At 34.2% G+C, this 16,805-nt stretch overlaps 1 protein-coding gene and 1 long non-coding RNA gene across 4 annotated transcripts in view; one reads left to right on the forward strand and one right to left on the reverse strand.

Annotated features, from left to right (window-relative positions):
- The window catches only part of LOC108370514 (zinc finger protein 829-like), a 49,667-nt gene that overhangs the window by 11,038 nt on the left and 21,824 nt on the right, over positions 1 to 16,805 (forward strand). The window contains exon 5 of one of the 3 annotated variants that reach the window (XM_017625854.1): positions 9,517 to 10,720. The exons of the other annotated variants lie outside the window; for them this stretch is intronic. Coding sequence (XP_017481343.1) covers positions 9,517 to 10,533 — 1,017 coding nt within the window. The 3' untranslated portion in view covers positions 10,534 to 10,720. Of the gene's footprint in view, positions 1 to 9,516; positions 10,721 to 16,805 lie in introns of those variants that run through there. 3 annotated transcript variants of the gene reach the window in all.
- The window catches only part of LOC108370537 (uncharacterized), a 10,102-nt gene continuing 4,092 nt past the window's right edge, over positions 10,796 to 16,805 (reverse strand). The window contains exons 2-3 of the long non-coding RNA XR_001848646.1: positions 13,799 to 13,812; positions 10,796 to 10,899 (exon numbers count right to left, since the gene is read on the reverse strand). This is a non-coding gene — a long non-coding RNA (uncharacterized LOC108370537). The remainder of the gene's footprint in view (positions 10,900 to 13,798; positions 13,813 to 16,805) is intronic.

Below are 16,805 nucleotides of genomic sequence, written 5' to 3' on the forward strand. Positions count from 1 at the left end.
ATTTTTAGGTTTTAGAAGCAAAAAAGCAAAACAGTTTTGAAAACGATGTTTCAAACAGAGAACAAATCAGCTGGTAAATATCAATAGGAAAGCTATGTAGCGAACAGTTTTAAATGCACTGTATATTTGACACCTAATAAACACAACGCAAACAGCTGTGACAATGATGAAACAGCAGAAATGNGTATATTTGACACCTAATAAACACAACGCAAACAGCTGTGACAATGATGAAACAGCAGAAATGACAAAAAGACAAAAAGAGCAAAATCAATGTGCACAAACAAAAACAATTGTACAACAATAATATATTTTATGAAACAAAATACTCGGCACATGCAATTACGAATATCAAGTTAAATTAATCAAATTTACAGGAAATTTTGATATTTTACTTATCTTTAAATTGTGCACCAGAAGTTTATTAACACTTTTTTTAAATTTATTTACTTTATTAAGCGTAAACAGCTTTATAAAGCACAAAATTTAAGCAGATCACAAAAACACAGCTTCACAGCTTTGACGTTTGCGTATACGAGCAATTCGGAGTCCCAGAAAGCTCCCTCAGATAAAGGAGGCTTTGCGGTTTTTCAAAATGTTCCTAATTTAATTTATAATTAGATTGGATTTATTAGAGGATGTGCACGGCGACCTTAGGTTTATTGTGCCCTTAATATATAATTTGTAAGTAATCGAGTTTTTTTTTATTAAAATAACTTTAATTTAAATAAAGTGATGTAACATATTATTCAGTAGAAAAGGAAAAATTATGAAATAAATTAAATATTGTTTTTTTTTAAGACGTTCATTTTAATAGTGGAACCAGCAAATTTTTTATTGCATGTGCCTGAAAAGTTCTAAAGTTAGAAAACTAATTTTTTATGCGTTATTGCTTACCTCTGAATCAGTGGTTTTCCGTACAAGTCGTGTGTGCGACGCTACTGAACTTGGCTCTAGGACTTAATCCTAAAATCACCCGGACGAAATCCCCCAGAAAAAATCCCCAGTTTAAATCCCCCGCAACAATATTCCCCCGGACAAAATCACCCGAAAAATAGCCCACAATAAGGGCTCTTGCAATCCGCTCCTCCTAAAACCGGTAACGTTAAAAATAAAACAAATATTATCTGCAACAACTACGGAGATATGTCGCCAGTATCAACAGTAGTACATCTCTCACAAAAAAATTTCCGCAAAAAATCCCCCCGGTCTAAATCACCCCAAAAAAAACCTTCTAATAGCGGCTCCTGCATAGCAATATTCACAAAAAGCATTTATGCAACAATAACAATAAAAAATTAGCATGAATAGTTACTCAGAAAAATCACCATCATCAACAATAATACATTAAACGGAAATTAAATTAGCAACATTTTTCAAATATGCATGAATATCGGAATCCGCATACGACTGCACAATTCGTTTCAGCCGAGCATCATAATCGCGATACTTCTTTCTCCTCACTGGAGCTTCTGCACCAGTGTCCCCCAAACCAAGCGTGGCTTCGCTCAGACCTCCTCCTTGAATAAATTAATGAACCTCCATAATGACACATGTGCCCCAACAGCTTTGTCGTTAAAAGCACCGTGCCATCCTTCCAAAGCATTTGTGGTGTCATATTGACTCCATAATTTAATTGTATACACCGCACTCTTCCGCTGACCATTTCTCGACAAATGGCCCAGCAATGACTCCTCAAAATAAACTCCCCGCGAAACGGGTTTTCTGCAGCTTCACTTTAAACTGTGAGTTAACGGAACAAAGCGCGTTGGATGATCCACGTATTCCGGGACTAGCGGTACCTTGATGGCGTTATACAATTTGAAAACTGTACCCGATACAAATTAACTTGACCCACGGACCGATGTTAGCGCAAAAGAAATTTCGCGAGCCCTTTGCTATTGAAAGTTTCCCTTGAATGTTACTTATGGCGAACTGAACTTTTCTTTGCACATAACCAATTTTTGAAAAGAAAATTTTTCCAATTGTTGTAGTTTCTAGCGTCGGCGCAGGATTATTTACACGTATGTCACTCTGACACCACTTATGGTATGCTACGGGCTCACTTGACTAATTTCAATTAAATGAAATGCACTTTTAAGTCTTAAGTATTATCCACAGTTTATTGAATTCAGTTAGTAGACAATATTAATATTAAGTAATAATATGTTCGATTTAAATTTAGTTTAGTTTTAAGTTTAGGGCTTATTGCTTAATGAAATGACGTCCGCTGTCGTCCGTGGTCGGGCTTTAACTCACGTTTTCATTGTTCCTCGTCTCTGTCGCTATGTCAGTGTTTCATGGCTGTCCTGCTACTCAGAGTTGTATTGGTCAATCTAATTACAGTATTACAGTCCGTTCATACGTTCCCACATTCATTTATTAATTTACTTTTTTAATGTATAATTTGTCAAAAATAATTATATAATTTAGTTTTAAGTAATTTTTTATGAAAAAATAATAGTAACCTTTTTTTAATATTGTGAATGGTAATTGAAAAAATTAAAATTTTTTTTATTATCAGCTGATCAAAAACAGATGGTTGGAATTTACGCAAATCACAAAATTGAATGTTATAATTTTTTATGGTTTGGAAGCTAAAAATGATAAAAGAAGTAATTATTCGTTTAGTGAATAAACTGTTCAAATTTCTGTTCGTACTATTCTGGATATTTTTCTGTTGTGGCATTTTGCTGGAATTTCGCTGCTGGATAATTTTTACTGTAGCTACTAACTGTCGGCGACTGAGTCTAATAGCGTGGAGCAAAGTTGCTAATTATTTCGAAATGTACATGCCAAAAAAGTAAACTCGGATGTTGTCTGCGCTTTTCTGTGTACTGAAATTAATAGCTATATGTACATAATACAAAGTACGATACTGGTAGCCATGTCTACTAGACTAGCAACTAGAGACCAGTCGCCATACATAATAGGGCCATAAAGGATAGTAGAGGATATGCTAAGTCTTAAAATAGTTTCCAAAATTTACCGAAATTCAGTTTTTTTAATACTATGTTTAAAAATTTAAAAAATATGATTTTGGAGATAAAAAAATATAAGTACTTAATATCTTTTCACTCGATATGAATACGTTATTTACTGGATTTTACACATTTTTAACCGACTTCACAAAAAGGAGAAGGTTATAAATTCGTCGGAATATTGAGGCATATTCTTGTTTTCGTACGAATCGAAAATTTAAAATTTTTATATAGAAAATGATAGGAAAATTTCATGATTTTCGATTCGTACGAAAACAAGAATACGCCCCATTATTTTTTTATGTATGATAGCGCATAACTTTGGACCACGTTAACCGATTTCAATAATTGTTTTTTTTTTTTAAGGAAAGGTGTTACCTCACAGGTGGTCCCATACTAATTAAGTTTAAATCCGATCATTGGAACACGAAGAAATTAACGATAATCTTAAATTTTTATATAAGAATTGAAGTCCGTTTTTTTTTTGCTTAAAAATTTCTTGTTTATAGATGAATCGTTGAATAAGTCAGCGATTTTTCCATATCTCAATCTTGATGCAGATTAAGATTTAAGTGGCTGGTCTAGTTTTCCTTAGAAATGTTTTATCATATTGTGGAAAAAGCCGCCGAAATCAAAAAGCAAAAAAAAAGGTATTTCACTGCAAATCATAATATTTGCTTGAATAATACCATTATTGTTGTTTAAGGGCGGCCACTGTTGTGTAGTGGTTACCAGTGCGCGCTACCACTCCGCTGTACCTTGGTTCAAGCCCTGGTCAAAGCAACATCGCAAAATATATAGAAAAAAGGTTTTTTCTTAACACCGTTCGCCCCTCGGCAGACAATGGCAAACCTCCAAGAAAAAACCGCTTCTCATAAAAATACAATCACCGTTCGGAGTCGGCGTAAAGCTGTAGGTCCCTCCCCTTTGTGTGACAACATCAAGGCGCACGCCACAAATCGGAGAAGAAGCTCCGCCAAACACCAACATACATATGTGTAAGCGCCAATCTATTACACCGTGCGACAAAAACAAACAAATTTCAAAAACACGAAAGAATCGATATACTCACGAAACTATGGGCCAAATATAGTAAAACTGCGTATTTAGTTTTTCACTCTGACGTCAGGTTTTTTTTCAAAGGACTTTGAAATTTTAAAGATATGATTAATACCAAAAATTATTTTAAAAAAATCAGTGGAATGTAGAATAACAATATGGGCACCAAATGAGAGAAAATTCTGTAGAATTTAAAAACAATAAAGTTTTTTGGTTTACAAGGACAAATAGGCATTGAAAATGCGCTTTTAATAAATTTTATCCTTTTAAATTAATAAACTTTACAGGAAGAAATTCGATGCGTACATTTAAGGACAAAATTTTGAAGGGACATTTTCCATAGCCATTCGTTTTTATGCACCAAAAAATTTATTAGGGGTATTCTCCAAATCTTGCAAAGCCATTGCACGTAGCACGGATTGCATGGATTACATAACTTGCAAACACACAACAACAAAATACATGGGAAACAACATTTTCTATCGCTGCAAAGTATGCAACGTCGAAACCCATGTATATATTTTGCAAAATAGCATAGCAAGATAAATGCGACCCTGTGCTAGTTGTTTTGTTGTTGGAATGACTACATATTTCTCTAATTCCTCTCATCTCGCTCACATCATTTTTTTTTGCTGTCTCTTGTTATTGTATTTGGTACATAATTTCGCTGCTTGCAATGGGGTGCCCTCGCATCGGCGTAGCCAGAATGAAATTTAGGTGGGGGCTCGACCCTATGAAGCTGGCATTTCAGGGTACTATTTTATGTATATAACTATAAGGAAAATTTGAAAGTTAGGGGGGGGGGGCTCGAGCACCCCCCTGCCCCTACCTGGCTACGCCCATGTGCCCTCGTACTCTTCGTTTCGTGCAATCCGTGCATCGTGCAAGACGTCGAGAATACCCCTATTCTGTTATAATTCTACAGATGTTTTTCTTTTGTATGATACCCTTATTGTTATCCTACATTGCAGTGAATTTTTAAGAAATTTTTGGAAATATTCATATTTTTTAAGTGCGCAGTTTTACTAAAATTTACCCATAGTTTCGCAAATATATTAATTTTTTTTTGTGTGTAAAATTTACTGTCGCACGGTGTTAGATATTATTATTCTTGTTTAAGCCATATCAAAAAAATTGTATTTCTCAAAAAGCAAATGAATAAGAATTTTTTTGATTTTTTTTAAGAAATAAGTATGAGAAAAATGTTAAATACTGTTTCGTAAATTACTCGACCAGATCTATGAAAAAACCTGTAACTAAATTATTATTTGGATTACAGTAAAAACAGCCCTTTTTATATCCGATTGCACTGGTGAATTTTGGTATTGGGTAATTCACCGTCACTTGCGCTACATTCGAAGTAAAATTTTAAGATTCAAAGTCTAATTAGTAATTACCAGGGAAAGGATTTTATGGAAATTGCTTTTTTTCTGCTAAAGAGATAGAGTATATTCGGTTAAGAATGTGCACGATTTAGCAGCTTTCCCTGATTCCATATATACACATTTGATGTTGCCCTTTTTAAGAAATTTGCCTTTTTTGCCTTTTCTACCTTTAATTGTAAAGGGCGAGGAAAAAGCCCTTATTCCTGATAATATAAAAGTTTAAATGTTCAAGATTTAAATTAGGCGCCACTTTTATCAACTCACGTCGAGCGCATGTTTAGTACATTCATAGCTTTTCTCCGTGAAAATGTAATCAAAATGCTGCCAGAAAACTCCAAAATGCAGCTTGTGGTTCAATGTTACTACAACTATAGACATTAAAATTTTGTGAGTTAGAAACTCAAAAGGAGAAAATAGTCGAAGATTCAAAGTACAAATTTTTCATATCGAACACTATTTTCGATTTTATCATAAGCGAAAAAAGGCAAATTTTACAGCAGGAGTTTTTTTACTTCATCCTTAAGCGGTGTAATATTTTATTTGGGTTTAAGTGGACAACAGTAGTACTTCATACTTCATACCTTAATATTTAAAAGTTTTATTGGCGCTTGACAAAATAAATTCAACATGAGTTTCAACATTAACTGATTGGTGCATCTAATAGATTGTCCACAAGTGGTTTTTGTAAATGCAGTTTTAAAGCCAGTTCAATTATCAAACGAACAGGAACCGAAATAACGACATTGCCCGCCGCTATTTGTTATTTTTTGACGTTTTTTTTAAGAATTGGAAAAAAATTAAATTTAATCGTTTGATAGAAAAACTTCAGTGCAAAAGTCATGATATTAAGAAGACATCTACGAAATTAATTGTTATATTTCTCGATTTAAAATGTGTTTCATACCTAAAACTGGAAAAATTTGCAAAAGGAAATCTTTTAATCCAGAGATTTAAAGCGAACATTGCAATTTTATAAAAAAGGCTGAACTGCAAAAATTATGATAAGGAAAAGTGGTGAAATCAAAATTTTATAAGGGATTTGAAAGGCGAACAACAAAGTGAAATAATTTCGAAGGCTACATCCACATAGCTGTATCCAAGGATTATCTGTATGGAGGTAAAAAAAATTAAAAATTTGCCTTTTGTTGCTTACGCAAAATAAAGTTCTCTACTCACAGTGTCGTTTACGATAAAATTGCGGGTACGAAAATGTATAAACAAAGCAAACGATAAAATTCACTTTGCTTTTCCTTCGTAACGGCACATATTCAAACGCTATGATTTTTAAGGACGATGTAGCTAGTCTTTATAATCTATTTGCAATCAAAAAAAAAATCGATAAATTGTCGCTTACGATACAGTCGCAAAAAGGGCTCGAAAATAGTTCATAGTTTTTACTTACTTGTAAAATAAAGATTTCTAAAATAAATGTATTTTTTTGTTTATTTTCAATTTTTGTCTTTTTAGTGCCTTCTTTTGCCTTATTTATTTATTATTTTGCGTGCCTTTCCTGCCTATTTCGCTATTTTAATTTGCATTTTCCAGCCTATTTCGTTATTTTATTTTGCCTTTTTTATAGGTTTTATGTCCTAAAAATCCGTTCCCTGACATTACCATTTGCATGTTTCAGCTTACGAAAAAGAGTTTACTGATTCGAATATATGGACGTAATGATATTTTACGAACCATTATCAATCAAACTCTTAGGCGGATTCATCGTTCTAGCTCTGAACTTTTTCTTCCATGTGGTTGTTGTTATATTTCTCTCTTTTTTAATCACGGAGATACTACTTTCAAGTCTAGCTTTGTTAAGAGTAATAATTATAGTATTTTGACATATTTCCAATATGGTTTAATATATTAGTAACAACTTAGCCCTATTACTAACTTAAAAATAATATTTTGGCATTTTCGCTTTCATGCATCTCTTCCATGGAGATGTCCGATTATGATTTAGTTCACATAACGGATGGAAAAAGGTTTGCTTTATTATTCACTTTCTAGCAGGCGTATTGATATACATTCGGACAGACAGACGTCCATGTTTTTTTTTATGTAACAGCATAAAAAATCCTCTACAGAGTCCAAGGGGAATCAGCTGGAGTCACAGTTTTTGGCCAGATATAGTTCTGGGTTGAATTGAGAGCCACGTTAAAATCATATATTAATTAATTAGTTAATCCTTCTGTCTAATTCCGTCAAACGATTTCTGTATTTATCGATAAGTGCCAAGCATAAGTTCCTAAAAAAGATTAAGGCAAACTGTTATGGAAATGAGTTCTTTATGAATAGGTTTTGTACAGGTTAACAGTCCAGCAATTTCCCAGGAAACACAGTTTCTAGCGTTAGAGAAATTTGGATTTCTGCGTTAGATAACTAGGGTAATTCTCTAATCGTGCTCGAGTCGATGACGAGGTTAGAGAACTACATTAGAATTCGATTCGAGAACGATTAGAGAAACAACGCAAATTCAAATAAATGTAAATAAGCAATATTCCAAATTCAATGTTTGCTGGGTTTAGCCCACAATCAGGTTTTATGTACATAATTTAAATATCGATACACATTTAACTTACGAAGTATTGTTTTTCTTTTAAGTTATAAAGCAAGGGTCCAATGTCGTGACATTACATACAATAAACTTGTGACCTATGTAATTGTGTCGAGTTTTCCAGCTCCATTGTTGTAATAATAAAGAAAACAATATTATGCATACATCTCAATCACTCAAAACTAGATTAAATCATGTAAGGCTCTCAATTTAAAAAGTAAGTTTTACAGGGTGACCCATTTGAACTATAGACGACTTAAATCTCTTAAAATTTCTGAGCCGACGGCAACGGCTAATTATTTCATGCTTAAGAAGCGAATAAAACATTACTGCGAATATCTGCCTGTTGCCTTTTAACTAACTCTCATCTCCAAGTGGCTTTTAGCAATTGATGTGGGAGCTCGGAATAGATCGGATAGAATAAACATTTCGAATCTATACCTGCACTGAAAATCCAAAAGAGAAATCAAAATAAAACCTATTTAAGATCCACGGGTGTACGCTTATGGCAACGGGCCCAAATATAGGCACTCTTTTTGCGAAAATCACTGACTATCTCACCGATCTTTCCAATTTCTTTACTGCCATAAACCTCAACATCACAGCTGCAAAATTCATCGCCACACTTCATAACCTGAACTAGGGAAATCAGGCCCGGTCGGTGGCAAATTACGCAGAGACAGTGTGAGCGGGAGGAACGAGAGACAGGCAGTGGAGAAATTTAAAAACTTTTAAGAACTCAGCTCTACGTGCGTCTGGAGGTTGCCACCTCATGTTGTCCGAGCATCACCCCACAAAGAAAGCCATATGCTGGCATGAAAGAGCACCATGATATCGAAGCAATTAATCGACGGTTGGCATCGGGGAAACCACACAAACAATGCTTTGCTTCGGAACGATCCGCCTCCACGATACGTGAGACGGCAGCTGCATGACAGCCCCCAACACCTCTTGGCATAAACCAATTCGATGGCCCTGTTACCGTTTCCTCAGCCTCAGCGTTGCAAAATCAGAGGTTGAGGATTACTCATAACGAAACCCGGGGGGTCGAATACTGCTGCCACAACAACATTTAAAGCTCCTGTAGAAATGCTTCCGAAATGATGGAATGTTGTTAAATCAAAGTTTGTGTTTTTTTTAATCATCGTTACATTTAGTAGTTGGAAAAAGTTTTGAAAAATGTGCGGAAATCGAGAATAATCAAACATATTTTATAGTGTTTGTCAGTTAAAGAAATATATTGCGCCATTAAATACATGTAATATTTGAGAGACCCACACGTCGTAGAAAAACCAAGGCAATCGAAAGAGATGCCGATGACATTCATTGAGCGGGGGATTTTCAGGGCGAGATTTTTATTGAAGTCAATTGCTGGCGTAGTCAAATAAGCCCTTGTTCACTTGTTCTTTTGCTTCATTCAAATTCTATTCTGTAAATAGCAAAGTTGCGGTTCAAAAGGGTCACCCTGTAGATAAATGCATATGAATATTTTTTCGTTTTATGGTAAAGGTTTTAAAATTTGATATGCCTTTTTTTGCAGGATAAACCGACACCGAAACCAACACCTGCAGCCGTTACAAATATATTCAGACCTCCAAAAACGACTCTAACCGAAGAACAAGTTATAATACTAGCTGCAGTTTACAAGGGATTTCCAAGTCTTTGGGATGAAACAGACATAACGTACAGATTCAGTAATAGACGTAGAGATGCAACAAACTCTATACACGTAGAATTTAATAAAAGAACCGGTCTAAATCTAACGCAAGAGGATGTAGCAAGTGAGATATCTAAAATTCGAAAAATATGTTCATATGAAAAGAAACAACAAATTATATGCAAACGACAAAATAAGCCCTACCAACCAATATGCAAATATTTTGAACACATTGCATACCTTGAAGCCGATGTTAAACCCTATGAATGCCCAGTGTGTGGACTATTATTGGCTGGGTCAGTACAACACAAGATCCATGTAGCAGCTCATGATGGTTCACAACCTTTTAAATGCCATGTCTGTGAACATGGTTTCAATCTCCTGACCAATTTAACTGTGCATTTACGAAGACATGCTCAAGACTACATGTATACTTGTGAAGTGTGCAACAAGCAACTTGCAACAACTACAGATTTAAAGTCCCATATGCGCTACCATACCGGTGAAAAACCTTTTGTTTGTGATATTTGTGGCAAAGACTATCGCTCCATGTCTCATTTAAAAACGCATAGGGATCTTCACGACAAAAAACTCCTTTACCAGTGCGAAGTTTGTTCAAAGGCATTCTTTAGAAAAGCGTTGGTTAAAGAACATATGAATAATGTTCACATAAAAAATCGGGACAAGATATGCAAAATATGTAACAAAGGATTTACCAGTTCTAAGCATCTACGCCAACACATTCAGATCCACGCCGAAGAAAAAAAATATTCATGTAAAATTTGTGGTAAACGTTTTGCACAATATGCTGGGCTTAGTGGACATGTTAAGTCACATGGTACAACATTACCGGAGATAAGTTCCAAAAGCGTTACCACGGCAGCCGAGGATTCTACGTAACCGAAATGTTCTAGACTTGTCTCTGGGATAGAATTGTCACCCCAGCAGCATTCCTGAAAACTCTTGAGGAAATTTTTAGGCTGTTAGGCTGCAACAACAGCGTTAATTTAGTTAAAGAATTGGTTAATGTAAATAAATGCTTGTTTGTATACATTTATTTTCTATTAAAAGTGAATAAATTCTAAGTGAAAAAACGTCCATTAATTTTTAAATATAGGCTGAGTTCCAAGTTGGTATATTGCAAAGCATCAGCCCCTTTTATTTCTAAACTATAATTGATGGAAATTACTAATTTGCGCAACTAAGCTTCAATTCGGCATTTGGACATTTCCATCAGTTATAGTTTAAAAATAAAAGAGGCCGATGCTTTGCAATATACCAACTTGAAACTCAATCATATTTTTGGTTTGATTAGGAACCTCATTTCACTTACATATATTTTGTCAACATAGTACATATTTAGGGTACTCACAGTTCTATATTATCTACTGTGTTAATTTTGCCACCTGGTAACTTTAAAACATTTTACCATGTGGTAACTTTGTTTGTTGTTGGTTCCCATACTAATTAGAGATAACACTTTTGGGCAAAATTACTAGACTTTGTCTCATGTTTATGTTCTGTGTTAAACTGGCATCTATCGCTGCTTGTACATACATACATGAATTTCGCTTTGGGCGCAGCGCTGCTTGTACATAAGTTTCTCTTTGCGCCTGCCTGGAGCTGGCAAAGGTTACTTTTATTTTTATTTTTGCGCTGTGCTAGCTGAGTATAAAAAAGAGAAGAGAGAATAGAGAGAAATATGTATGTGGTTTGTTGATGCTCTCTAAACACAAACGCGTGAAAGGCAAACGGTCTAGCAATGCGTGGTATTGTTGATCAACTTAATACTTTATTTAAACATAAGGGTTGCTCACAGTTCGAGTGTGTTATCTTGTTAAAGTTGCCACCTTTTAACTTTAGAAGTAAACTGTGAATACCCTAATTATCTTTCCAAGAACAAATTAAGCAATGCCAATTAAATCGTGCCCTACGGATGCGCTTAATGTAATCCTGTATCAAATGAAAATAGAATTCTACATACGGGAAATTCCAGGTAACTCCGAAATCCGATTCAAAGAGTCAGGCTATTGGAGATCGAAGCAACACGGCCATATTGATATTCTTGACAAGCTCTGATAAGTAATCAGACTTCATACTTCCTGGGGTTGTTTTCAAAAAAACTTCCTGGTGTAATTTCCTTCTAGACAGAATTGGAATAGTACCAAAGTTGTCGAGGGGAATTCTAATGGTATCTGTATTCACGGGTACAAAATGGACTCCGGTGTTGGTTTGGTGGTATGGTAGGACTGAGAAATCGATTAGGGCGGAAAGGAGCCTTTCTTGACAAATCCAAAAACAATAAAACCTACAAAACTGCAAAGAATATTTGGGCGTACTGTGACAAATCAAAAATGTAAGACATCTTAAAGCCGAGGCAAAGCAGTGTACGGTGGATTTTAGAAAATAAGATCTTTTTCAGATGCTAGGTACTTCATTGTTGTAAGTCTGAGCGTAAAGTAAAAAAAAAAATATGTTTTTACGAATCGTAGGCCACATTTATAGCTGGCCTAAACCATAGAACGTAAATCTATAACATGAGACAACATGTTATAATTGTAGCGAGTGTGAACATCAGGAGCGTGCCTTCTCTTTTCATCCTATCATAAAACGTATTTGGGCAAAAGAGAAAGCACGCTCCTTATGTTCCCACTCGTTACAATTATAACGTGTTGTCTCTTATAAATTCACGTTCTCTGCCTAAACGCTTTAGGGAATTTTAATGCGGCTACAACAACAACAATATCTTTGAGCAGGCTGGGTTGATCTGGCTACGGGCACAAACGATCTCCAGATCGGGAAATGGTGTAGAATAGGTATGTACATTAGGGTGGTCCAAAAATGCATGTGAAAATGTAAAGTCGGAATTTTTATGCTCTCACCCCGAAAAAAATATATCTCAATTTTTTATTTTGAAATCAAAAAATATTTAGAGGTCGGTCAAAGCGCCCAAAGTTTTCCATGTATTTTATATGGGGAAAACAACTTTTCTTAGAAATGGTATAGCATTTTTAAGAATCGATATTTTTCTATTGGAAAACTCTGTTTATCTACAGGAGATTCCCAATAATAATACCCAATTGTTTATTTAACCACCGACTATACCTCATTGCACTGCTGTCACTCAATTATAATTTCGAAGTGTAAATACATAATACTCTTAATTAAATTCAATTATACTCATTTTGGTGTTTACTAAATCATATTTTAACATACAGATGCGTGCAACTAATTAGCAACGAAATTCAAAACGATATTGCTTGCAAATTATGTTTATTTATTTATTTTTAATAATTTTCATTTAAAATATAATTCAATCTATAACAGAAACCACAATAACAAAAGTTGCAAAGCTTGCACAAATTGCAAAAAAATTAATAAAACTTAAAAAAATCGTCATCAAAATTTCAAAATTTTTAATTAGAATATATAGAAAATGTTGGGGTATGCAGTTTTGTAGCCCATTCAATTTTAGTATAATAAAGTGGAAGTTTCAAGTCGCTAAAAATTACCGTTGATTTTTTAGAATTTTTTTTTGGCGAGGGTGTTGCGGATTTTTTTCCATGTAAAAAAAAATTTTGACCATGTGTTATATGGAAGAAAATCCGCAACCCCCTCCACAAAAAAAAAAATCTAAAAAATCAACGGTCAGCAAGAATTTGCAATCACGTAAAACATAAGATTGTTGCATTTCAGTTAACTCCAATGATTTGAAAGGAGGTACTCGGCTGAAAAAAAATAGTGTTCATAATCGGAACCGGAGTCGATCTAGGAAATTCGACAGTGACTACGACAAAGAAATTGAAACGTATGTTAAAGAAAGTCGAAATAACAAGAAATATACTGAAGATCCTGTTTTTTTGTCCATCTGAAAGAATTTTAAAAATTCTATAAAAACTTATTACGTTTGAAATGCAACTGGGAAACCCTACTGGCGGGCAAACTTGCGTTCGTTCAGAATCTTGCAAGTTTCCATACTTGAGAGAATTATTTCTTACTCTGATATTTTGAATCATGGATAATTCTTGCTGGAATTTCGATGAACAAACTTATTTGCTTCGCATGGTCAAAGCGCTGAGTGATGTTTAGTGATTTAAACCGATCCATGACATGGGCTTGAAGAAACGGAGCACGACGTATTCGAGCAGGTAAATGAATAAATAACCTTTGGCCTGATTCCTTTTCACACAGTCATCACACGCCGGCAGCGTCTTAAAATCCAGCAATTCCTTCCACTTCTTGTTTGTTTGTACATGACTTCTGTAAATAATGTCATTTTTGGTTTTCCCATGTTAGCGATTAGAAAGTTTTTAAAAGAAAAAGTATTTTTTGAACAAACTTAAACATAAGTTTGTTTTATCGATCACAGAGTGGTGTTGTCTAAAAATAATCATGAAGAATCAGTTCGGCTCAATAATAAAATTTCAAACAACGCCACTCTATAACTTGCAAAAAGTTTATTTGACCGATCACAGAATAGTGTTGTCTAGAAATTTTTATAGAGAATGAGCTCAGCTCAATAAAAAATTTCGCAACAACGTCACTCTGTAAGAACGTAAACAAATTTTTACAAATGTACCAATCGCCTGATTTGGCTTTGACTCAAAATACACTTACATGTTATGACTAGGGATGCAACATCGCTCTTAAAAACATCGATGTTTGAAAACATATATATCTAACGTATTTATGGGCCAATTTGTCTGTTTTTTTTTTTTAATATATACCGGTTACGTAAGCAGAAAAATTTCTGCGAAATATGGTCTTGCTAGGTGGCGCCAGGGTCGAGATATTTTTAAAAACCGTACACTGAACCAAAAATCCATCTCCGGATCAAAGAAAAACTTTCCTTACTTTAGGTCGAAAATTCTTCCGAATGAGTAAAAAATTCTCCCGAATGCGTAATTTTTCTTTGGAATGTGTAAAAACGTACACGAAAATATGGAACCGTGGATGTAATCTATCATTTTGAAGAAATGTTGGGCATGAAAAGAGGATAAAACTTCTTTAGTGCTGTTTCGTTCCCATTTTTCTTCACTTTGACTGCTGTTTTTCTTCAATTAAGAGAAGTTTTTTTTGGGTGTATTTATGGTCTGATTTGGTTCGAATTTGGCGTATGTGTTGTAAGATAATAAATCATAGATTTCCAAGAAATTTACCCTGAATTGCCGCTGAGTAAAAAATATAAAATTTTTTCGACATAAAATTCATGTTTTGTTTGCTTTAAAAATTCATTCAAAAACAATATTACCAAAAATATAACTATTGCAATTTATGTCACATCACGCCATGTCACGTAACGTAAAAGAAAATTGAAACAAGTTGCATTGATTCAAAAAACTGTAAAAACAACTGAAACGAAGCCGAAGATAAAGATGAAGACGAAGCCGAAGACGAATTGTTTGCGTTGCGGCCCAGCTGGCGAGTGTACATAGTGGAAGATTAATGATGTGAAGATTTGTTTCTAAATAAAACGGTCCATGCTCTTTCTTATAAGAGGAGTCTGAGGGGCCATGCCCCTCCCTCTCCGCCCCAACACCCCAAAATCGTTCTAAAAATAACTAAATCATAATTATTATTAACGCTGTGGTGTAGTGCGGCCGCAGTGCGTATAGAAAAAAGTTTTCTTAATACCGAAAATTCGAATCTAAACCCGTGTTATTTGTGTGGGAAATCGCATTTTTGAAAGAGCTAAGCCTGTGATGCCCTTTAAATTTCAGATTATCAGATTTCGGGTAGCACAGGTGGAAAAAATATTGCCTAAAAATTAAACACCCTAATACTCATGTAGCACACTGGTGTATAACTTGGTGTAAATTTACGATTTTTGGTATAAATCTGATTAATTGTATCAAAATTCACAAATTTGCACCAATTGAGTATGTATACATTAGACGGCATCGCCAAAAAAAGTTGCGGTTTTTCCACCAAAATATTTCGGAAAAATATTAAGATTTACGTGAGCTGGACCGATTGCAAAATACCTCCAAAAATAGAGTTTTTATGAATAAAAATAGTTTCTTAACGGATTTTTTGGAAAAAATCCCTTCGGATGACAAAACAGTTTAAGCTTTAAAAATCTACATAAAAATATTCAAACATTTTTTTCAACGGAATCATAAAAATATATATTTAAACTTTTTTCAAAGATTTGTTTAAGAAAATCTTGAATGCCTGGGTCAGAACTATATCGATATAGACTTGTGAGGTATCCGTGGAAAGGTATTTTCTTACTTTTTTATTTCTTTGCAAAAAAACTCATTCACGTCCCAATTGTTTCTTTATCAAATTTCAACACATCTTAATTCAACATTGAATGAGGCTCGTTTGTCTTACCTTTCTGTTTCATGCTTTGAATGAGCTTATTTGCAAAGAACTAAAAAGGGCGAGAAAATTCCTTTCCAATGATACCTCATTAGTCTGAATCGGTAAAGTTTAGGCTGAGTTGTTTAAGTTTTTTTTTAAACCAGTCTTTGAAAAAATCTCGTTTTGTGATTCCGTTGGAAATTAAAAAAAAAATACTATTCTTATGCAAATTTTTTAAGCTTAAACTGTTCTGTCATCTAATGTGATTTTTTGCAAAAAATACTTAAAAGAACTGTTTTTATTCACAAAAAACTAAATTTTTGGAGGCATTATCGAATCGGTCCAGCTCAAGTAAATTTTAATATATTTCCGAAATATTTCGGTGAAAGTCTTAAAATATAAAAAACTGTTTTGCCATCTAAGGTGATTTTTTCCAAAAAAATAATTAAAAAAAGTAGTTTTTATTCACAATTACAAACTATAGTTTTGTTCTATTTCCATAGAAATTAAAAGTTTTCATTGAGGAACTTTTTATTTAACTATTGATATGGTATTTAAGAAGGTTTCTTTCAACCAAAATCGAAAGTGGTGAAAGACAGGCAACAACGAAATTTCATCATTTGAAAAACTCAACTGGATTTATTATAGACAAATACAGCGACTCAAAAAACCCCTTGGTGATTTTTCTTATATCCACAATGTTGTTGTGTATACCCGAGCGCACTTGTGCACAAGGGTATTATAACTTTGTTCACATAACGGTTGTTTGTAACAGGCAAAACGAATCGAGATAGATATAGACAAATGTATACATAAATGATCAGAATGAAAAGAGAAATCGATTAAGCGGTGACTGTCTGTCCGTC

The sequence above is a fragment of the Rhagoletis zephyria genome, unplaced genomic scaffold (genome assembly GCF_001687245.7).
Source record: "Rhagoletis zephyria isolate East Lansing unplaced genomic scaffold, Rhagoletis_zephyria_1.1 Rzeph_scaffold_00061, whole genome shotgun sequence".
Lineage (NCBI taxonomy): Eukaryota > Metazoa > Arthropoda > Insecta > Diptera > Tephritidae > Rhagoletis > Rhagoletis zephyria.